We start from the raw sequence: 24,791 nt of genomic DNA, 5'->3' as shown, positions 1-24,791 counted from the left end.
TAGCAAACACTTTGTTTGTTTGTTCATTTGTTTGTGTGATTTCTGAAACAAAGTCATTGTTGTGTTGTAGACGGGAGTTGTTTGCAGTGCAAAGGGAATTGGCTCAAGAAAGGACAAGGAATGGTGTCCTCCAGGAACAGCTAAACCCTGTAAATATTCACCGGTGGAGGCGACTGGAAGTAAGTATGCCGACCATGTGTTGAAAATGTTACATCTATAATCCAAGGTTGTTGGAATTTATTTTATGAAAACAAGTGTTCCATCACCTAATAGAATGGTAGAATGTTTTTTTTTTCTGCAACAATGTCTTATTGGGGCTCTTTTGGACTTTTCATAAAACCATAGCATATGTTGTTGTGGGTATATACAGTACATATACATACAGTATCATAAAGGTCTTAGTCAATGTTCCCTCTAATTTTTCACGTGTCTTCTCAGACACACACTCTCCCTGAGCACACTGAGGACCACTGTGAGCAACCTCAGATGTGTACGCTGTGGCCAAACACCAGTATCATACATGTTCAAAACCTTGAATCATAGCAAGTTACATGGCTATGAACAACTTCAATCTTTCAATCAATCCACGTATTATTGTATCTACTTGCGAATGAATGCACAGACAACATTTAGATGATGAGAAGCCTGAACATTTTATCTCAATAAACGTAGGTCTTAGCTTTTGGTGCCCAAAAATATGCCTAATCAGAACCAATAATAAAAGGTAACTCGCCACCAGGGGGATCCAAAACCACACAGTATGCAAACAACCTTGCATTTTTAACAGCCTGTTTGTAAAGATGACCACGATGCTGTGTTTGATTGAATAGTAAAATATGAAACGTTTAATTTTGAGTAGACGGTTAAATGATTAAACGACAAGTCACACTCGTTCCTTGTACTCGAACCTATTCTGTTGGACTAAACTCTTAACTAGTCACTGGTCAGCCATCATTCACAGGGCACATCCAGAGACAGACAACCATTTGCACTCAAAAACATACTGTGACCCAGTTGGAATCGATCCTACGTTGCCTGCACCCTGCTTTATGTTTTGTTGAAGAATAATGCTGTTTTTCTAAATAGTTTTGCAATTTACCAGTCGATGGAATTGATACGTTTTTCTGCATTATACAGTATTTATCATCGTGTATATTTTACCATTTGAAGTAATAAAAAAATAATAATAAAAATAAAAAAAATCATTCTTACGTTATTCATTCAAAGCTTTCAAAAATCATTAACAAACTGCAATGATTTTCAATGACAGGGCAGTGACCCTTGCAAGTATGAATTGCTCCAGAAGGTGCACACGTTACAGAGAAGACTCATCAACAAGACTGAAGACTTTGAAGAACAGGAATTCTTATTACAGGTGACATTTTTGGTTTTGTCTTACTGAATTGGTTGAATTGTCTTTTGTACCTGGAGTGGACATTAGTCCAGTTTCTCATCATGTCTGGGCTCTCAAATTCATCCTCGATTTACTGCATACAATAGATAGTATAGTGGTTCGTAACCTGGGTTCAATCAAACCCCAAGGGTTCAGTGAGTAAGTCTAATTGGTTCAGCGAACGTTAAGACACACAGGGCCCTATTTTCATTTACCGAATAAATGCATTATTCCATTTCAACTGCTAGTGCTCTATCTAATGTGGAGGGAAAATGGTTTTGCTTAGTGAAAGGTTGACTCACACTTGGTATGAGGAGTATCACAGACTGACAGGCAGTGTGGATTGCGCAGATAATAAAACGTTTGCCTCATTTGACGCCATGCAAATAGCATGTGATGCAAGGATGCAACATAAAAATGAGTGTAATGTAATGCAGACGTGAAAAGAAAGGAATGAGTTTCATTTCATTTTCCAACACCAAAAGGCAAAATTAAAGTAACTTTGAATTTTGAATAATTTTAAATGGGAATTCCAATAGGCATTAGCAGCTAGCATTTTAAATTGCTTTATTATTCAATTCCGAAGAGTTCGGTGAATGCACATGGGTCATGTTTTTAAATAGGATGCCATTTGGAAGTAACGGAGTGGACATTAACAGAGGGGACATTTTGTGCTAAAGTTAGCCCTCTTTTATGTTGGCTGGAGGATGTGACCCAAAAGCTCAGCAGTGAGAAGCTGTGGCTCTGTGGATTTTCTGGCAGTGCTGGAAAGGCTGGGATGCCTTGGAGTTGCTGTGAAGAAAAAGAGTATCAATGAGTCAAAGTTTGGTGGATTGAGTGGCCTGTGCTTTACCACGTGAGGTTAGGTGAAGCTCTGGCGTTGAATGACGTGCAGACCAGTCTTTTTGTAGTGGCAGGCTGTTGATTGTGAAGTGGAGGCAGGTGTGGAGATTGATGACAGGTGTGCACAGCAGAGTCAATGAGGAGTGGGAGGAGGTGAAGGTGAGTGAGGTGTAACACCCTCAGCTTATCTTTGCTAGCATAATAGCTAACATGACTTTGGATACTTGATGAGAAATTTATAATTTTACAAATAAACCTTTTGAAATGATTTACACTGCTTGCCAAAAGCATTGGCACCCCTGCAATTCTGTCAGATATTGCTCAATTTCTCCCAGAAGATGATTGCAATTACACATGCTTTGGTAGTAATATCTTCATTTACTTTGCTTGCAATGAAAAAACACAAAAGAGAATGGGGAGAAAAATTAAATCATCATCATTTTACATAAAACTCCAAAAATGGGCCGGACAAAAGTATTGGCACCCTTTGAAAAATCATGTGATGCTTCTCTAATTTAAAAATTAACAGCACCGTAATTAACAGCACCTGTTACTTACCTGTGGCTCATATCAGGTGGTAACAATAACCAAATCACACTTGAAACATGATTTTTGAAGGAATTTGTTACCACACCACAGTTGCATTTCCCGCCCCTGGTGTGATGTTATCGCATAAGAGTGATGTCATTAATAAATGGGAATTTTCTTAAATGGGCACTAACACAAGAGTGGACAGTGGCACTTGCAACAAACTAAAAAGCATTTAAAAAATATATATATAATAATACATTTTAATTAAAAAAAAAAAAAAAAACACGATTAAAGATCCTTTATCCTGGACAAAAAAATAATAACATTTATTTTGGATTTTTTTTTTTTTTTTTTTAGACTTATCGTGGTTATTTTATAGACTGAATTTGAATTAAAAACACTGGGGACATATTTGGAGACAAACAATAACAAACTTTTACCAGGAGTCAATTAAATAAAAAAAAAAAAAAAGAATTTAGGAGCATGTACTATTGAATTTATAATAATGATTTGAATGAGTATTTGTTGTTCTTTAGTGATAATAAAGCTTAATTTTATATCGGGGACACAAATTCAGGGTCTTCAGTACCTTTAGCAAGGTTAAGAACCACTGGTGAGTGAGCAGTGAGTACCTAAAAATGACTCCCGTATTTTTCGGACTATATGTCGCACCTGTGTCACACCAGCTATAAAATGCCCAACGAAGAGGAAAAAAAAACATATATAAGTCGCACAGGAGTATAAGTCGCATTTTGGGGGTAAATTTACTTGATAAAATCCAACAAATAGAACAGATATGTCATCTTGAAAGGCAATTTAAAATAAAAATACAATGGAGAACAACTTGCTGAAAAAGTGTACAGTATGATAATGTTACATGATGCATGAACAACAAAATGCGAACGTGCCCGGTATGTTAACGTAACATAGCTGTTAAGAGTTATTCAAATAACTATAGCATAAAGAACATGAAATGATATAATAATGTGTTGATAATTTCACACATAAGTCGCTCCAGAGTATAAGTCACACCCCCAACCGAACTTTGAAAAAAATAAATGCGACTTATAGTCCGAAAATACGGTAATCCCTCTTTATCAATACAAATATGCAAACTAATGTTGGGTTTACCCATCAGGTAAAGAGATAATTACCCAGGTAGTGGTATACAGTAGTAACTTGAGAGGTCATTTTAATAATAATTATAGTTGAACTCAATGTGGTGTCATTCATTTTGTATTTATTCTTTTAATTTTTCAACATTTTATTCATATAAACATGTTTTCTTCATCTTGGTCATGATAGGAAAAGGAAAAGCTGTACGTTGAGCTGCAGCAAATTTTAGCCCGGCAGCCAGGTCCTGAGGCCCTTGAGCAGCTTCAGCATTGCCAATGGACTTTAAGAGAAAGGACCAAAAAACTAATGGTATCGATGTGATTTTGTTGTAATAGTACTCTGTCTGGTCAGCATTTGACACATATAATACTATGATTCCTCGTTCAAAACAAATTTTTGCAATTTAAATCAATGTTCTGATTCCACAGGCACTGACTGCAGAGGTGAGAGTGCTTGACTCAAAAATGAATGAGTACAAAACGGAGAATCAAAGGTTGGTCAATGAGATGGCAGATCTCAAGAAGAAGTACTTCAGTCAGAAAAAGCTACAAAGGTAGGATCCATTTCTTAGCTTGAAGTTACACTTCCGCTGTACAACAGGACCACTGTCATAAACTGAGAAACCCTACGTAGAAAACTGGCGGCGATACAAGTACACATAAAGATATCAAATTTGTAATTACTTTTATATTTGCGTGTGGTTCCTTTGACTAAACAGTGATGGCAGTCGGTTGATAGAAAACTGACTGTTTGACTCCAACAGCCTGCATCCCCTTGGACCAGATATCACCAGAATGGATTAGGATCTGACAAAGACAAATAATTATAATGCTCAGATTTTATCTACAAAAACGGGGTAATATCACAGGGAGGGAAGAGACTTTACTCACTTCCGTCCATCTCAGGAAGTCAGGCCGCAAAACGATAAAATAATGGAAAAACATCAATACCAGGGGTCAGGATTTATATCCGGCTCTTTTGATGAACACATCTGACACTTCGCCGACTTTACGCGACATCTTAAGTGTCGAACCAGCTGGCTCGCCTGCCATGAACGAGCTAGGACGAGCTGCTTGACGCATTGATCTTGAACACTTCAAACTTGGGCTGCAGCTATCGATTATTTAAGTAATTGATTTATCAATAATCCTTCGATCCAACAATTGATTAGTTCGAATAATCGAATATTCAGATTAGTAACATTTAATGCATTGCGGAATACATTTTAGGATATGTAAAACAAAAGCATCAAATGTAAATACAAAATTTAATTCAAGAGTGTTTTTAAAACTCTGCAGATTTGCCCTTTCATTTTACAAGAGCAATAAAAGCATTAAAACATTTTATTAAAAATACCCGAGCTCAGCCTCAAACGGTTTAAAAAAAAGATAAATGACAAGTACAACAATAGAACAATTGGCTAACAAGTTGCAAAGCAAAAGTCTTGCACATCTTTTGTTTTATCACCATTTCCTTCCCTTGATCATCGTGATCAACAGCAAACCCAAAATGCTGTCACACAAATGATCTGCACAACGTTGAAGCCGCGTCCTCAAACTTTTGTCGTTCCTCGGTAGCCATGATCCTCGTGTCTGTCACTCCTGGCACAAACAAAAGCAGCGTGGTTGACCCCGCCCTCCAGGCATTTTGGGGGAAGAGGGGAGAAAGGCTCCCTGTGGGGAGGAGATTTCTCTGAGCTTCTCAAGGGAGAGTGCTCAGCTTTGGATGCGCCCCGGACATTTTAGTGAGAACACACAAGAAAAAGCCGTAAAATACATTTTGGGAGCTTTTCATATGGATCGAATGTTTTTGCATATTGAATCGAAGACAGCGTATCGAACGGTTCAATACAAAATGGAGTATTGTTTAATCCCTAATACAGGGGGCTGCAACCCTGTTCCTCGAGAGCCGCTGTCCAGCTTGTTTTCCATGTCTCCCTCCTTTAACACACCTGAATCAAATAATCAGGATCGTTATCAGGCTCCTGCAGAGCTTGCTGATGAGCTGATCATTTGATTCAGGTGTGTTAAAGGAGGGAGACATGGAAAACAAGCTGAATAGCGGCTCTCGAGGACCAGGGTTGCAGACCCCTGCCCTAACATATGGCGGAAAACACAGACAAGACTGAAAAAGCCGTTTCTGCTCTTGCACTCCTCTTTAAAAGAAACTGCTGTATTTTAAGCCAAAATAACTGTTGTGTTTGATAGAACAATATGTCTATATGCTGCCATAGCAGATTCATGGCGCTTTAAGTCCCCGAACTATTTTTAATTTGTCTGTCCCTATTTTTAATTTGTCTAACCCTTTACACTGAAAACCCCCATTTACAGATATCGTGCAACCGCTTTTGTTTGAACCCAGCCATAAAAAGAAGGTAATTAATTATATTTATTATTCAAAATGTCTGTCGTTTTTAGCTTAGAATCATTAATTGATGTCTCATTTTTTGTTTAAAAAAATAATAATTTTTCAATCACATATTTTAAACTTTTAAACAAATTATGTCACAACGAAAAAAATGGCGTCTGTAAAAAAGTCACGGATATCTACCTCATACCTTTTGCTTCATTGTATTTTTTTTGTTACTGTCGCCTTTTCTCCGATATGTTAGATAAATAATCGATCCAAAAAAGAAAAAAACTGAAAAAAAAATTGTCTTAAAGGGTAAATATATGAAAAAGAACATTTCCACCACTCCTTGATGTCTGCGATTTTTGCATCGCGACCCTTGTTATATTACCATGTTTTATCCATATAATCCCCCCAAAATCCAGCTGTGGCCATTCACAGCTGTGTCTTGACACTCAGTGATACATGCTACATGGAGTTTTTGGATCGAAACAAAGTAAGTCCGCCATAATATCTCGTTAAAGTCTGTTTAAAAAACATTTTTTTTTTAAAAATGCCCTCCTGTTCAAAATTTTTCGTTCCCCAGAAAATAAAGATTTTAAGCTTTCCAATCATGTATCACACATGCATATCGGACAATTTTGAAAGTTGGCCAAATTGAAGGTCTCACAGCGGAACTTCAAGTCACCTGAGTGTTTTCCGCCATATATAACCCTAACCTGAGGTGAGAGCACGCGAGAGCAGAATTAAAGACATCACGATTTTAATGAGATATTATCGCGTACTTACCTCTTTTCGATCCAAAAACTCCATGTAGCATGTATCACCGAGTGTCAAGACACAACTGTGAATGGCCTCAGCCGGATTTTTGGGTGATTTTATGGGTGAAACATGGTAATATAAGAAGGGTCGTGATGCAGAAATCGCAGACATCAAGGAGTGGTGGAGATTTTCATTTATATATATTTACCCTTTTAAACGTTTTTGGGTTTTTTTTGTTTTTTTTTTTCAATTTTTCTTTGTTTGGATTGATTATTATCATCTAACATATTTCATCCACACACCTTTCTGACATCATTTTTTTCATTGTGACATAATTTGTATAAAAGTTTAAGATATGCGAGTGAATTTTTTTATATTTTTTTAAACGAAATATTAGACATCAAGTTAATGATTTTAAGCTAAAAATGACATTTTGAATAATAAATATAATTAATTACCTTCATTTTATGGCTTGGTTGAAACAAAAGTGGTTGCACGACGTCTGTAAACGGGGTTTTTTTAAGGGTAAAACTGGCAAATTAAAAATAGTTCGGGGACTTAAAGCGCCATGAATCTGCTATGGCAGCATATAGACATATTGTTCTATCAAACACAACAGTTATTAAAAATTGTGAGAACCCCTGAGCTAGATGCTAGCAACAGAAAATAATCGTACACCCTATTTTCTATATACTGTACGTACAAGTATACTGTATGGCTACTACAATCACACTTTTAAAATGTGGCTTTTTTTTTTTTTTTTTTTTTGGCTCGGTCAAAAAGGTTCCAGACCCCTGTTCTACATCATGACAAACCAATCAAATGTCAATATTTATGTTCTCTGTCCTCCTTTCATTACCTGAGAAATTGAAAGAAAAGCTTTATAGAACCTGCAGGAACAGATTGGATGATTATGAGCGCTGGCTATATGACATTTTTTGAAATGTATTTGTTCTGTCTCATCTCAGTGACAAGTCCAAAACCAAAGGAGAACAGTTGGTGCTGCCTCATCTCATCAACAAGCCACATTTTTCTGGTGGAGGATTCAAGTTTGATGAACTTTTCAGATGACAAATTCTAAATAAGTGTGACAAATTAATGTAGGTGAATATCACTAAACAACCTCAGGAAGCCTGAAAGCCTTGAATGTTGGAAAATCCAAGGACCCCATTACAATTGAGAAATGTGTCATTGACACAGTAGAAGAGAAATCTCAGATTATAATATTTTTAATAATTAAAATACTATTTTTGCAGGTCTCAGTATGAATAATTTTTGGTGTGTGAAGGTGTGTGTTATACCCAACTTAGACTATAGGATTTCAGTCCGATTTCAACCCCACAAGACGAGGTCCTGCGAGGTGGATTGAGGGCGGGGCTGAGACGCCTCGTGTAGTTTTCTCACAAAGCGGAGGGGAGGTGGACCCAATGGGAAATTGGACTGGGAAACAAAATAACTTACCATGTAAAACGGGGCTAGAAAAACAGCTAATACGACTAGGTGCTCGGATACACAATGACAGACAACCAGGGCTACAGGCAAGCGTAACGAGACAAGAGGCAGCAGATTGGTCAACACACAGGAGCAGGCAAAACAGGTGAAAGGTAATGAGTACTGGATTACTTAAGTAATGAGTACTCGAGTACTTAAGTAACGAGTACTCATGTAATGAAGTAACAAGTACTCAATTATTTGAGTAATAGTACTCGAGTACCAAAGTAATGAAGTAACAAGTACTCGAGTACTTAGATAATGAGTACTTGATTACTTAAGTAATGAGTACTCGAGTACTTAAGTAACGATTACTTGAGTACTTATGTAATGAAGTAACAAGTACTTGAGTATTTAAGTAATAGTACTCGAGTACCAAAGTAATGAAGTAACAAGTACTCCAGTACTTAGGTAATGAGCACTCGAGTACTTAACTATTACTCCAGTACTTATGTAATGAAGTAACAAGTACTCGAGTATTTAAGTAATAGTACTCGATTACTCAAGTAATCAAGTAACAAGTACTCGAGTACTTAAGTAGTGAGTACTCAAGTAATAAGTACTCAGGTACTTAAGTAATGAGTACTCGATTATTAAGTAACCGGTACCCGAGTAGTTCAGTAACAACTACTCGCGTACTTAAGTAATAAGTACGTATGATTGATAATTATCCACGTAACGTGAACCAAGTGTGTCATCCGTTGCACTGGCTGCCTTCTTTACAATAAAAACACTTGCAGGATAACGTACAATGTACAAGTGAAAAGGTATTTGTTGAAAACAATACTCAAGTCATGAGTCACAATGGCTACGTTCATACATTCTTAATGCACAAAAAAGTTTTTTAGTCATATATGTTAGTTTTTTTTGTGTGCACGTTCAGACTGCCTTTGTCCAATGAGCCCGTTCAAGTATCACGCCGCGGGAGCATCAAAACAAATGACTACAGTAGACGCACACACACACATACGGGCAGTTTGCGGACAGTTTCTCAGGCTTATCCTCAACCCATTTTATATTTTTATGACTGTTGTCAAGCCCGCCCCCTCCCCAAAAGCTGCGTTCAAACTAAACTAACTAACTAATGCTAATGCACAGCTGCACCGCTACCATAGCGCCCTGTCTCTCACGCTCTTTGCTGACGTTATTGCTGCATTAATTCCGATTTGCCAGTTAAGATCGCAGCCACATTCTGGAAAAATGTGGCCCAGAACCACATGCAAAAGTCACCTAGCTCTGATTGGAAATGGCCCACTTTTATTTGACTTTTCCCGTTCAGACCGTCAAGTTAAAAACATAAAAAAATTGGATTCGTGAATTAAGACCTTTGGTAGGAACCTAGCAATACGAGTAACTGCTTAGAGTACGGTATTTCTTTAAACAAAGATATGGTGTCTAATTTGTACTATAAATGATAAAGCATTACATTCAGTTCTCTTGGTAAAACAAATACTGTATAACTAAAGTGAGATTGAAAACAATAAGTTTTTAAACTTTTTTTTTTTTTTTACTGCAATGAGGTCCAAAAATGCTTGGCAATATAGTTATTGTGCACTTTGGACTTACTTTTTTATGGCACTGTAAATGAACAAAATTATCTGAACCTTTTGGAATTCCTGCATAAAATCACCATCAAATGTGATCTGGTCTTTGTCAAAATCACACCGATGAAAAAACTGTCTCTTTTAGCTAAAACCACCCCAAACATTTATAGGTTTTCATATTCTAATCAGGATAGTATGCAAACAATGACAGAAGGGGGAAAAATAAGTAAATGAACCGTCACACTTAATATTTTGTGGGCCCCCCCATTTGGCAGCAATAACTTCAACTAGACGCTTCCTGTAGCTGCAAATCAGTCTGGCACATCGATCAGGACTAATCTTGGCCCACCATTCTTCTCTACAAAACTGCTGTAGTTCAGCTGTAGCTGTAGTGTAGTTCAGTGTAGTCCTGGGATGTCTGAATCGCTGTCTTTAGGTCATGCAACAGCATCTCAATAGGGTTGAAGTCTTCACTTTGACTTGGCCACTCCAGAACGTGTGTTTTGGTTTTCTGAAACCATTCTGAAGTTGATTTACTCCTGTGTTTTGGATCATTGTCTTGTTGCAGCATCCATCCTCCTTTTAGCTTCAACAGTCTGATGGACGACCTAAGGTTTTCCTGCAAAACATCCTGACGAACTTTTGAATTCATTCTTCCATTAATGATTGCAAGTTGTCCAGGCCCTGAGGTAGCCAAACAGCCCCAAATCATGTTGCTCCCTCCACCATGCTTCACGGTGGGGATGAGGTGTTGATGTTAGTGAGCTGTTCCATTTTTCTTCCACCTATGATGTTGTGTGTTACTCTCAAACAATTCAACTTTGGTTTATCAGTCCACAAAATATTTTGCCAAAACTTCTGTGGAGTGCCCAAGTGCCTTTTTGCGAACATTAAATGAGCAACAATATTTTTTTTAGACAGCAGAGGCTGTCTCCGTGGAGTCCTCCCACCAACACCATTCTTGCCCATAGTTTTAAATATACAGTAGCTCATGTGTGCACTGAGATATTGAACTGTGTCAGTGAAATCTGTAAATGGTGTTATAGTTGTATAGCGCTTTTCCACCTTTCAAGGCACTCAAAGCGCTTTACACTACATCGCCATCTACCTACTGGTGACGCAGCATCAGGAGCAATGTGGGGTTCAGTATCTTGCTCAATGATACTTATGCGAGTTCATCAGAGCAGGGAATCGAACCCACAACCTCTAGGTTGGGGGAAAACTACTCTACCACTGAGTGACGCCATCCCGAAGTAGTCTTTAGCCGACACTCTAGGGTTCTTATTTACCTCTCTGAGTATACTGCGCTGAACTCTTGGCGTCGTCTTTGATGGACGGCTACTCCTTGGGAGAGAAACAACAATGCCAAACTCTTTCCATTTGTAGACAACTTCTCTGATTGTCAACTGATGAACATCCAGACTTTTAGAGATGGTTTTGGATCCTTTCCCAGCTTTATACAAATCAACAATCTTTGATCGCAAGTCTTCAGACAGCTCTTTTGACCGAGCCATGAAGCACATCAGACAATGCCTCTCATCAAGATAATTCTTACCAGGTGTGTGTTTTATAGAGGGCAGAGCAGCTTTAAGTCACTCATCAGTGATTGAGCACACACCTGACTTAAATTGTTTGGTAAAAATTGGTTTCAATTGCTCTTTAAGTGTCCTTAGGCAGATGGTTGACTTACCTATTTTTCCCCCTTCTGTCATTGTTTGCATGCTATCCTCATTAAAATATGACAACCTATAAATGTTTGGGGGGTTTTAGTGAGAGCAGAGACTGTTTTTTCCTCTGTGTAATTTTGACAAGGATCAGATCAGATCACATTTGATGGTTATTTTATGCAGAAATACCAAAAGGTCCAGATACTTTTTCATACCACTGTACCTATGTTAGGGTATTTTTTCTTCTTCTTATAATATAAAAATAAATCAATGTTTGCGTTATCTTCAAAATATATTCTATTTCACTGTGCATAATGTAAGTCATTTACTTATTTTTTCCATGTAATGTTACTTTTTTTAATAATATATGTCAATGTTTACATTATCTTCAATTTTAACGTACTGTACATCCTATGTTCTTAAGTAGCTAAAATTGAGGTTTTGCATTAAAATGTGAAGAAATGAGTGGAAATGAGAAAAAAAGGGTGGGGTTATTGTATAGTGTTTTGTAAACTGTTTTGCACATCATTGAAAAAAAATAAATTTTGAATGAAAAGAGTTTCTCATGTATGCCTTGTTACAGTAAGTGTAATGCAGTAGCCTAATGCATGTGTAAAACCTGTTGTGTTTTATTGTGTTGTTATTGTGTGTGAAGGAATCCGCCCCCCCTACCCCCCCCGGCCAAGCCGCGGCAACGGCAATGGAAACGGTGCTACGCTGAGACCGTTCCCGCCAAAAGTGGGCCAAAATTCCACGCATTCACTCCCATGTTAACTCTTTGTTAACCTCCATGTTCCAAAAGTTTGAAGAAGGCTCACCAAAAACAGGTTGACAATTTATTCGTAGACAATGGTCAAAAACAAGGCAAAAAAACAGACGACAGAGAGGCAGTGTCGGATCCAAGGTCCGCAAAGCAACGGACACATTGGAATGTTCCCGAGCAGCGACCGTTGTTATCTAAATGTTCAGTTCTTTTTGAAAGCTGTGGTGGAGTAGGCCGGGCCGAAGGCGTGGCTGGGTGTTGTCTTGGGATCATCCCTCTGTGGCAGGTCAGTTTTATGCGTCATCCTTTGTGGCTGGGACGTGATTTCCACGGCAACCGACGCAGGTCTTGACGTCCAAGGCGCCTGCGCTATCAACTTGTTATCCTGGTTGGACGATACTTCTTGTTTTAGGACAGAGCGCCCTGCTCTTTGTCCTGGAGTGCCCGTGAGAACTGATTGCAAGAGTCAGTGCATTAATCTTGCTCATGACGCGTTGGGCTTCTGTGATAAGATGGCGTTGTGTATCTTCTATTCTGCTTCTTTTCAATAAACTATGGTGTAAGTGCTATTTATTTTATATTAGGTGTGTTAGAGTAACATAAACAGTCCTACAGTAAATATGAGAATCCCTGATTGATTATATTACGTGTGTTGGAGTAATGCAAACAGTTATATGGTGTGTGCAAGAAAGGTAACTATTCCCTTCATGTGCCAAAAGCAGTTTTCTTGGCATTTCTGTGGTTTTAGGGTTTTTTATCCCCCAATTAAAAAAAAAAAAATCTGTTTCCGTGGCAAACTTTATGTCAGGAAGTCCCGGCAAGAAATTCTAGCCACTTCAATACCTGGTTATCGGTATCACTGTTTTTGTAAGAAATGCTAGCCACTTTCACTCCTGATATCAGGTAAATTCATAGTTGAGCAATCATAAAGGCTGGTCAGAAAATATTAAACCTTACCATGAATGGCAACGTTATTCCGAATCATTCAGGTCCATCTGAATAAAAACGGAATGTGGTACTAAACAATCGAATAGCTAAAACAATGCTGCATTCTTTACATTTAAGATTTGCACTGATGGTCTTATTTTGACATGCATAAACATCCCCTTCTCCAAAGCCTCCCACTCAATTCCCCCCTCATGAATATTTGGCTGTGAAAGCTTGCATTGAGGAGGTGACAAAGGGGAGAGATGCTGGTGAGGAAAGAGAAGAGGGAGGGGCCGAGCCAATGTCGTCAGAGGATGCTCGGCGCGCAGGCGCTGTGTAGGCTGGGCTTGCTGCCTATTGATGGGAAAACAAGGGACTGTGGGAGGACAGATAAGGGTGGCCGTGGGCAAACGTGTGAGGGAAGTCATACGCAAAGAGCTTAAATCTATCCATACTCTCCTCAGTCTTTAGTTTTGCCTCAATTTACTCTGGATTGAATGTAACATCTATTCATCAGTTAGATTTGCAACGAAGTGAGGTGAAGACACCGCCTACTCTTGCCTGAAGGTCCTGCCAACAAACAGGAAGATCACATCCACTGCAGGTAATTGCCCGTCTGCCATTCATTTCAACATGCCATAATTATGATCCTTGTTCTGCAACATCATCTATACATGAATTCATCTGGGCTTTGTATCCATGCCATTCTAGCTTATCTTCTGTCCCTCCCCCAACACTCCTTGTTTTCTCCCCCGATGAGATGATGACATACACTTGCTTGGCATCCATTAATCGCGCTAAGTTACACCCCGTATGAATGCTGATTCAAAGTGGAATCCATCTTAGATGTTATGTGGAAAAACAATTATTAGACCAATATTTTCAAATACATCAAATTTTCAAAAAGCTCATTGATATGATTTGAATGGTAAACACTGACTTTTAAATCATAGTAAAGCAGGACGTGTCATTTAAATACATGTGAAAGCGATGGCAAGCTCCAACCGCTGAACCGTGATTGGTGTTTTCCATCACCGCATCACTGTGAAACCAATCCGATTCTTTCTTTGTAAAGGTTCGATAGGAATCTGCTGACACGCACAGGAGGCATGATATCTCAGACAAATGTGATATACACTGATAATACACTGATTTGGGCAGATTTTTTTGTTTGTTTTGAAATATAGTCAATTATCAGAATAAACGACCGATTCAACTGTCCAATTCATTGTTTTGCACAAGCAGCAAACCAAAATGAAGTCCGTGTCTGCTCTGATTTTTATTTTTTTGCTATCACATCAAACGCATATGAACAGATCAGTAGTCTGTACTTAGTACAGTACTCGTAATTACCAATTAGCAAGTGGTAAGGATTTGCTTCTTAATTTAGTTGGTCAAATGTTCTTCTCGCAACCTGGAGGTTTTCTTTATGATTTTCAACAAATTATTCACGCTCGACATTAATGCATTATTCATTCATTCATTCATCTTCTGAACAACCCATCCACTGCAGGGTCACAGCAGTGCTGGAGCCTATCCTAGCTAACAACCGGCAGGAAGAAGGGTACACTCTGAACCAGTGTTGTTTTTGGCAGCCCTTTTTAATTTTTGCTTCAGGTTTTTGAAAGAAAATACCTATTAGTCTTAGTCAGGTTTTAGTCATTGCAAAATGTGTTCATCTTCATCTAGTTTTAGTTAACAGTTTATCTAGTTTTAGTCGACAGTTACTCAAAATGTTTTCATCTGTAAAATTCAAAAGTTTTAGTCCAAGAATAAATAAAGGTTTCCAACAATTTCAAATGAAGATAGACAGATGAGCACATATTGTAGTGTCTACAAGGACAATTAATGATGATAATACACACTCAGCAGGAAAAGAAGTAAATCATTTTCAATTAAACACACATTGAAGCCACGGATTGTATGTAAAAAAGCGTTTAACACTGAAGTCTGGGATTTTTTTTTTTTTTTTTGTGTGCAATTTAGAGTCTGGTCAGAAGTTGCAAGCAATCAGTATTTCCCAGTAATTGCTCATTTAGCAAACAAAAAAGCTTAAGTGGGTTACTAGCTAAGTGTCATTTCGCCAACTGCCTCTTCTTTAGATTTACTGACCAGAAGAGCCAAGTGGCTCTGCTTTAGACTGGCCAGTGTTTTAAGATGGCGCCGCCATTCTGAAGCTAAAGCTAATGTGAATGCTACGTTAAAGCTAAGAGTTACATTTAATGTCTGATGATCACTCACCACAGACCTTTACAGGCTAAAACAGCATTGCATATTCTCTCTTGTCAAGGTAAGAAAACAAATCTTACCGTGTTTCCAAATAAGCAAGATGGAGCGCAACCTAGCTTTAGACACATCCTAAACTGCAGCACATCTCACATGAGTGACACGACCCAAACACTGCTACGATACAAGCTGACATACTCGACATACAATATAAAAATGTCACACATTTAGATATATGTAGCCGGTGTGTCCGTGCCACTCCGACCGCGTTCCAATCTCCCTCGCTTCGGTCAGGACTCGAACCTGCGTCACACGACACGTCCACTCGGCAGGCAGAAACACTAGCCGCACAGTCCATAAGCTCGAGGTGACGGCCTAGCCGCCAGCGCACCCACATGTAGGCATCGGAGAAGGTTTTCCAGGCACCGCTCACACACGCGGACCTGCATGTACCCGTTACATATATGACAGAAACGATGTCACAGCTTCATCTTGCTGTCGTCTTGTCAAACGAAAACTACCATTTGTCTTGTTATGTCCTTGTCTCCCAAGCTACATTTTTAGCTCATCATCGTGACATTATCATCATGAAAAAAAATTTGGTCAACGAAATACTGTGGTACCTCGACACACAATCTTTTCGACATCCGACGTAAAATTTGACTCGCCATTTGTTCCTACATCCGACGTAATGCTCGAAATACGACGATTCTTGACAGCGCCGCAGTTTCCTTGTAATGCCGGAAGACGGACGCACAGCTGATTTTCATGTGAGAGAAATCAACACTGGATCCAAAAAGGTTAGTGCAGGTGGAGGAAAAAAAAAGAAAAGGTGACGCATTCCATTGGAATGAAGATGTGAATGATAGCAAATTATAAGCATGGTGTGTTCATCCATGAAGTGGGTCGACAATCGGGCCGTAGAATGTCGATCTCAGCCGGCGGGCCTCCTGCGTTCGCCAGTCTTTGTAAGTTAAGGTGACAATTCTTATTGTGGTAACATCGCAAAAAAAATCGCCAGCTTTGCCAGGTTTCTAATCATTTATTCCATCAACTCGCTTAGTGTCCGCTGCTGTTGACGCCAGGATTGAAACAGAAAGTAAAAGTCTCTTGCTCACCATCACGTCAGCCCCGTGGTGCGTTCAGGTACAGAAAAAAAAGTCCGCCACATTAGAACCCGATTCGGTAAAGTATTACAGGTATTATTGTTATTATTGCTGTTATTATATTATTGTTATTCTGATTTTTATTCATAATTTATCTGTTTTGCTCTTTGTAATTGCTATTTGCAATAGTAACAGCAGTATTTATTAAGGATTTAGTGTAGGTTTTTGGGCTGTGAAACAAATCAATGGAATTATAATGCATTCTAATGGGAAAATCCTGCTTGACATACGACCATTTTGACTTACAAACAAGCTCCTGGAACGAATTAACTTCGTATGTAGAGGTACCACTGTATTTTCGTTATCATTATTGTTGACAAAAATAACACAGCCCTGAACCGGTTGCTAGCCAGTCGCTGGGCACAGACAGACAAACAACCAATCATGCAGACGTTCACATCTAGGGACAATTTGGAGTGTTCAATTAGCCTACCATGCATGCATTATATTAGGATGTGGAAGGAAACTCAGAGAAAACCCACGCAGACAAAGGGAGAGCATGCAAACTCCACAGAGGGACGTCGGGATTGAACCAACAATCTCATGCTATTGCTAGCCACTCTACTACCGTGCCGCCATGTTCCATTATAAACACAGTTGTTTCTACATACAGAATTTTCAGTTCATGACATAACTCAACAGGAAAATATTGCCTCTTGTTACGAAAGAAATTTCAGGATATTAAAGGCAAAAATACAGCATGAGGTGAGACTCGCAGTTTACTGAACGTAACTCACTTATAGCTGCTCTGCCATTGGCTATTGCCTAGCATCTTCCTGGCATCCAATTGGCTTAGAGAGACTTCTACTGTATGTGTATGTGTATGTGTGGATGCACGATAACGACGGTTTGTTCCGAAATTTTGGAATGAGTGATTTCGGATTATAAATCGACATAAGCCCATCCCTATCGTTCAGAACGGCTTGATCGGGTCAGAATTTTTTTACATGAAGCATTTCTATTCCGATCAGGTTTTTAATCGGAGTGAATGTTTCCATGTAAACAAACGTAGCCAGTGTAAATAGTATGAAGGGCATGCATTTGCATTTAAACACTTATAGACTACATCAAGCATATTTGATCTATTACAGTACACCAGATTTGTTTTCTTTGTTTAATGAATGAAATATTTTGTTATACATTAAGACAAATATGTTTAACTCCAAAGTACATATTTGATCTCTAAAAATTCCACATTTTCCAAGCTCTACCAGCACTGGTAAAAATCACTAATAAAGGTGAATATTTACTTCATCAGAGTTACAAAAGATAGACAAGAGACGGATGACAGAAGTACAATAAGCGGAAATCATGCTGGTGAATCACAGTACTTAATGGTGAATGCTGAATGATGTGATGAAAGTCTTATTTAATTTACTTGTTCGTACTCAAACACTAAATCCTCACAACTTAAATTGTACTATGTTAGCAGCTTGATCGATGATTCAACATTTAAATTCATCAGCTTTCAGTCATTACAAATTTTAATTGAACAGACAGTGAGTGGTGCAGAGAGGAATTCCAAATCCCCATGTGTAGAAAAAAGGACTTCTGTGCACTTAACTGCATCAAATTGAAAAAAATCTAATTAAAAAAAAAAAAGCATACATTTCATATGATTATAAAAGTTGGAAAGTTACGCTTGTAAATTAGAATTGAAATCTTTTGGAATGATAACTAATCTTAAGTAACAGATGCTATGGATATGGATGTTTACATGCACAGTAACACTAACCGTTTCTATAATAATTAATAACAGAAATAATTCCAAAATAAGAAAATGGCTTTGTGGATTGTTTTTGACAGTTATTGTGTTGATGTTGCATCTTCATATCAATTTGAATTCAAGTGAATATACTTCATTATCTCAGGTTTGGCACTAAAGCCAATTAATTTGACTCCCTTGGGACATGGTCCCCTTCTGGTACATCTACTTCTATTACCCCCTTGTCTAGACAATACTGTGCCATTCCTCATTAGCGATGGCAAGACATGATTGAGGAGACAGTCTGTTTAATCCTTGTGGTATACTGTTCGATTGATCATAGCATATGGTGACAAATAATAATCGTGGTCTGTTTTCGTGTTGTTGAGAGACAAATCATAAAATTTACGATTTAGATTATTGCTTTGAATCTGGAATTCTGCTCAATCGATATTTGCCAAAGTCTGACTGTGTACACCAATTTAGTAGTAATTTAACTACCGACAGTAGGCGGGATACACCCTGAATCGGTTGCCAGTCAATCGCAGGGCACAATGAGACGTACAACCATTCTTGCACACACTCATACCTACGGACAATTTAGAGAGTTCAATCAGCCTACCACGCATCTTTTGGGGATGTGGGAGGAAACTGGAGTCCCCTGGAAAACCCATGCAGGCACGAGGAGAACATGCAAACTCAACACAGGAAGGCCTGAGCCCAGGATTGAACGCTTGATCTCAGAACTATGAGGCTACCGTGCCGCCCAAGTAATAATTTAAAGGAGCAATATGTCAAATTGGTAGCCATTAATGGTACTGCAACCAGTAGCAAAGTAATGATCCCCTTTCCTGTTGGGCTGTAGCTTTGCACAAATCCACGTTCTTGTTGTACAAGTACACACAGATACATGTACTTGTAGTACAAGTACATCCAAGTAGTAGTAGTACATGTACTCATAGTACTAGCACACATACCTTTTGTACTAGTACACATATTTGTAGTTTAAGTACACGTACAAGTAACCGTAGCCAAGTACAATTAAGTACACGTTCTTGTAGTAAAATTACATTTGTGTCACAACCTATGCCGTCTTAGCCCATGGCACATACTTAGTCGTTCGATTATCGTTTTAAAATAACGAAGGTAATTACAGTAAGTCTTGAGTGGATCAAGATATTTGCACTGTATTTCCTTTTCAGGGCTCAGTGACTGACCCAACAGGGGATACCATGGAAGCCCCTCTTGTGTGTTTGGATGAGGAGTTTGAGGACCTCCGGCCTTGCCGTATGGATGAGTTTGAACACCCAGCACTCAACCACTCCTCTTACACCACCACCACTGTCCCACTGGTCGCCATCACCCGAGAGGACTTCTCTGAGCTGGAGAACTTTTCCGAGATGATGAGCTTTAAGTCAATGGAGGACCTGGTCAACGAATTTGATGAGAAACTCAACGTCTGCTTCCACAATTACAACACCAAGACCGAGGGCCTGGCGCCGATACGCAACCAGTCACAAAACCAAGATGATGAGGAACAGCTGCAGGATGAAGAGTGAGTAACCATTGTGGACAATGTGCTTTGTTTTTTGCAATAAGGTTTAGATTGGGGAAAGGGGGTCCTCAAAAATTTTGATCACTAGCATTCTTAGACTTCAAGTTGCAAAAGTCATATTATTGGGATTACTTTACAGCATACGTCACTTCCCCCATTCTCCATTCATTATAAAGATGGAAGTCAATGTGAACACTTTCACGCAAATTCTGTAAAGATGGCAGAACAACAAAAGAGACAATAAGTTTTGTCTGAGGAGGTAAAAAAGGAAGGCTACCAGGATATACATAATAAACATTGGCCCGGCTTTCACTCGCTGGCGTGAACCCCTTCCCCCCTCAGCTGAACTCGTTAGCGCTGACTAGTTTGGGTGGGGTTGAGGGTGTTAGCCACACTAAGCCACATGGTTGCTAACCGTCATATGCTATTGTTAAGCCACAACTGGATTTATTACCTTATTACTTTTCATCCTTCACACAGCCGCTGGAAAGAGAAATGTTTTTTAATCCATCTGCAGGTGACCGGGAGATTGATTTTTGATTGACTGATTATTTTACGCCACTTTGTGGGTGTGCGCTGGTCCTCATGGAAAATGCAGTATTTCTTAAGGCAAAACAGTACCACTTTTGTCCACCAGTATCGCTAAAATCAACCAAAACTGAAAAACTACCAATTGTTTCTTTAATACAGTGGTACCTCGACATACGATCGCTTTTACACATGATCTTTTCGACATCGGACGTAATATTTGACTCGCCATTTGTTTCTACAACCGACGACATGCTGTAAATACGACAATTTATGACAGCGCCGCAGTTTCTTTGTTTTCCCGCAAGACGGACGCATGGCAGATTTTCTTGTGAGAGAAATTAACATCGGTTCCAACAACGTTAGTGCAGGTGGTGAAAAAAATGGAAAAAGGTGATGCTTACCATTGAAATGAAGATGGAAATGATAGAAAAATATGAGGGTGGTGTGCGCATCGGTGAACTGGCTCGACGATACGGCCGTAGGATGTCTACTCTCGACACTCCTCCTCCGACCTCTGTTCGCCAGTCTTTATGAGTTAAGGTCACAATTATTATTGTGGTATCAAAGCCAAAGAATTTGCAAGCTTCGCCCAGTTTCTAATCATTTATTTTATCAACTTGTGCAACACAATACCATTACTGTCCACTGCAGCTGAACAAAGTGAAAGTAAAAAGTCCTATCTCACTCTGTCAAGTCAGCCACGCAATGCGTTCAGGTACATCATGCAAACACATTCGCCACATTACAACCCGATTCGTTACATTATTACAGATGGTATTATTATTATTGTTATTAGTACTATTATTATACTGTATTATTATTCCTATTTGTATTCATAATTTGTTTGTTTTACATTTGTTTGCGTAATTGCTATTTGCAATAGTACCAGCAGTATTTATTTAGGATTTAGTGGAGGTTTTCGGGCTGTGGAACGAAATAATGGAACTATAATGTATTCATGTGGGAAAATCCTGCTCGACATATGACCATTTCGACTTACAAATAAAGTCCTGGAACGAATTACTCCGTATTTGGAGGTACCACTGTACTTAAAAATAAAAACAAAAATAAAAAATTTCAAAACCCAATCTTTTTCACCTGATTCCAATCAAAATGACATGACCGGGCCAGATTTCTGCTTATGTGATCTGATTGGGGACATCTTTAAATCAGATGAATCTTACATAAATCTGCATTTTCATACAATAAAAAGATCGTGTCCACACTTTTTCAAGTGCAGTACAGTGTCTACCCATACACGGTTAGTTCATAACTACATGTATAATATACAAGTACCAAAAAGCCGTTTTACCACCATTTAATATGTGGGAAAGTGCTATATCGCTATACGGGTATACTACTCTGAAAATGTATGCACCCACGTAAACTCAACTCAACTGATAATTTTCATAACAGTGAATACGGTACTTTATAAATCACTTTTGTCAACTTGTAGATAGTTTACGAATAATTGAATGCTCTATGTATCAATATTGTCATTCGTTCGTGAGTCATAGCAACATACTGTACAACCATTTATATTCACATCCATCCCTTTAGAGTCCTAACATTTTTTTTAATGTGGTACGTTTTCAAAACAAAGCAAATATGTACAGTACGAGTCAAAATATGTGAAAACTTTTGCTAAACTATAGGCTACATGAGAAATGTCCAAACCTGATTGGCGATGTATATGTGATACGCATCCATTTGTCATGTACTTAAATTACAAAAAAATACAAACAAAAGTAAATGTTTGTTTTGTATGCAAATAAAGAGGTTAGACACAAAACTTGATAAAATAGCGAACTGGGTAAAACTGTGGCGTTTATTGATTATTTCACATCCAGGTCCCTAGCCAAGTCCTTGTAGCTTTGAGCTTCAACAATGCAGCACTCATGCATTTACATTTTTTTTATGTCTTAGTGACAGTAGAATGATGATAAATTTAGTAAAGTAAGAGTAGGTGCCATTATTATGGGTCAATTACTGCCATAAAATACATACAAGTATGAACTTCTCACAAGCTTTTCTGCAAAATAGTACATTCAAACTTCTGAGAATTGCAATCAATCAGTCAGTTAGTCAGTCAGTCACTGAGTCAGAACAACCCCACCCTTTTCCACTTTACTTCAAGACTACATGCTGAATTATTCATAGTGCAGTGTTGTGTGCTTTTCTAGTCTTTGGCTGTTCTGTCTGTTCATGTCACGTGCTCCTCCTCCAGCAAGCATGTGTCCTGCGTCTGTGGACAGTTCAGGTTATAAATAGCCTTGTTGTAGGCACAATGCTGTGATATTTATAAATGAAAGTGACTTATCATTCAATTATCAAGCACTATCAAGCACTTCATCAATTTTGTGCCAACTTTCTTTGAATGCAGTTGCCAGATCTTCCTTGCAGGTTGGAGCCTTGCTTTGAACCAATTTTTTTCCATTTCCACCACAGGTTTTCAATAGGGTTGGGATCTGGGCTATTTGCTGGCCATGACATTAGCCACGTTTACATGGAGCCAAATATTCCAATTGCAATCGGTTTAGATGTTCAAACCGAATAAATGTGTTCCATATAAACACCTCATTCAGAATGAACAGGCCCAAACCGAATGGAATTTCATTCCGTTTCACAGGGGTGGAATATTCCTTTTCCCAAACCGATTAGAAGTAAAATTATATCATGTAAACAGGGAAGCAGAATGGTGTCTGGTTGCGTTCTTTCTGCACATGCTCCGTACTGACGTGGTGACGTCACTTGATGACGTAAGTAACGTCACTTGCAACATGGCTTCCAAGCACACGCACAGTGCACCTAATTGGAGTCCGGCGGAAAGTTTATATCCATGAATCCCTCCACCAGCCCACACAACTTTTTAAATGAACGGCGTGTCATTCTGAAGTTTTGTTTCCACTCGAAAAGTTAAAACAGCAGCTGATCTGACGATCGATCTCCATGTTTTGCAATGTGACGCTTTGTTTTGATTAATCTGCGCATGTCAGACGGCAGTTGTCAAACGTCCTTTCGGAATAAAGGCAGACACATGTAAACGCTGGATCGGAATAGAAGTGACATGTAAACAGTTGATCTGAAATTTCCATTCGGAATTATTTGAATCGGTATGAATAAAAGTCAGCATGTAAACGTGGCCACAGACTGGATGAGTCTTTCTCCAAGGAATGTTTTAACAGTTTTAGCTCTGTGGCATGATGATTGTCATCTTGGAAAATGACAAACATATTTTCAATTGGAGGGACAAGAAAGCTGTCTAAAATTTCAATGTAAACTTGTGCATTTATTGAAGATTCAACCACACACAGCCATCTCCCCAGTGCCTTCGCCTGACATGCAGCCCATATCATCAAAGACTGAGGGAATTTTGATGTTTTCTTCTTTGCAAATCTCACTGGAAGGGAACCAAACAAAAGTTCCAGCATCATCACCTTGTCAAATGCAGATTTTTGACATCGCTGAAAATAACCTTTATCCTTTCATTCACAGTCCATGATTGCCTCTCCTTAGCCTATTGAAGTCTTGTTCTTTTCTGTTTAAGTGTCAACGATGTTTCAACAGAGCTTTTCTGGTGAAAATTCTTGTGAATAAATGCTTATACCCTGAATTTTTTATAGATATGGACGTAAAACAGTCGATTCTTGGTTAACAGCAAAGAAACCGTGCAGTTAGCATTTATTTTACGTATATTGTCGAAGTACAATGCTATTCTGTTAGCGAATGAGGCTAGCAGCCATCTGGCGTAAACAGAGCTTATCTGGCAAAAATTCTTGTGAATAAATGCTTAAATCCCTGAATTCTTTATAGATAAGGACGTAAAACAGTCTCCATTCTTGGTTCAAAATAGACAATGAGGCTAGTCAGTTGCGAAAATTAGCCGCCTCCATGTGTAAATAAAGAAGAAAATTCCTGCGAATAAATGCTTCAATCACGCATACATGGTACGAAAAATATATTTACCTTGAATCCTTGAACAAATCAATCCTGAGACAATCCTTCCTATTTATATGCGGCACAGCTTTCAAAAATCCAAGCTTAAAGCGTGTACCGCAGGGGTGAAAGTGGGCCAGAACGGTCAGGATTGCAGTTCTGGTATAAGATTCAGGGCAGGAACGAAGTTCCGGTATAAGATTCAGGGCCAGAATGCTGTTCTGGTACACGGTGCTTTGATTCTGAAAATATGATGGCAACTCTCAAAACGCTATGTAAAAAAAAA

The 24,791-nt window shown here is 38.7% G+C and overlaps 2 protein-coding genes across 2 annotated transcripts in view; both read left to right on the top strand.

The window, feature by feature from the left end:
• cfap58 (cilia and flagella associated protein 58) overlaps positions 1–8,875 on the top strand; it is a 42,263-nt gene extending 33,388 nt beyond the window's left edge. Inside the window, exons 14-18 of the mRNA XM_057820125.1 lie at positions 71–179; positions 1,271–1,375; positions 4,073–4,192; positions 4,312–4,436; positions 7,963–8,875. Coding sequence (XP_057676108.1) covers positions 71–179; positions 1,271–1,375; positions 4,073–4,192; positions 4,312–4,436; positions 7,963–8,065 — 562 coding nt within the window. The 3' untranslated portion in view covers positions 8,066–8,875. The remainder of the gene's footprint in view (positions 1–70; positions 180–1,270; positions 1,376–4,072; positions 4,193–4,311; positions 4,437–7,962) is intronic.
• A 4,866-nt stretch (positions 8,876–13,741) lies between these two features.
• The window catches only part of fez1 (fasciculation and elongation protein zeta 1 (zygin I)), a 35,460-nt gene continuing 24,410 nt past the window's right edge, over positions 13,742–24,791 (top strand). Inside the window, exons 1-2 of the mRNA XM_057821867.1 lie at positions 13,742–13,990; positions 19,686–20,038. Coding sequence (XP_057677850.1) covers positions 19,716–20,038 — 323 coding nt within the window. The 5' untranslated portion in view covers positions 13,742–13,990; positions 19,686–19,715. The remainder of the gene's footprint in view (positions 13,991–19,685; positions 20,039–24,791) is intronic.

The sequence above is a fragment of the Corythoichthys intestinalis genome, chromosome 18, assembly GCF_030265065.1.
Source record: "Corythoichthys intestinalis isolate RoL2023-P3 chromosome 18, ASM3026506v1, whole genome shotgun sequence".
Lineage (NCBI taxonomy): Eukaryota > Metazoa > Chordata > Actinopteri > Syngnathiformes > Syngnathidae > Corythoichthys > Corythoichthys intestinalis.
The sequence above is the reverse complement of the archived record's forward strand: the minus strand, read 5'-3'. Positions and strand labels throughout refer to the sequence as shown.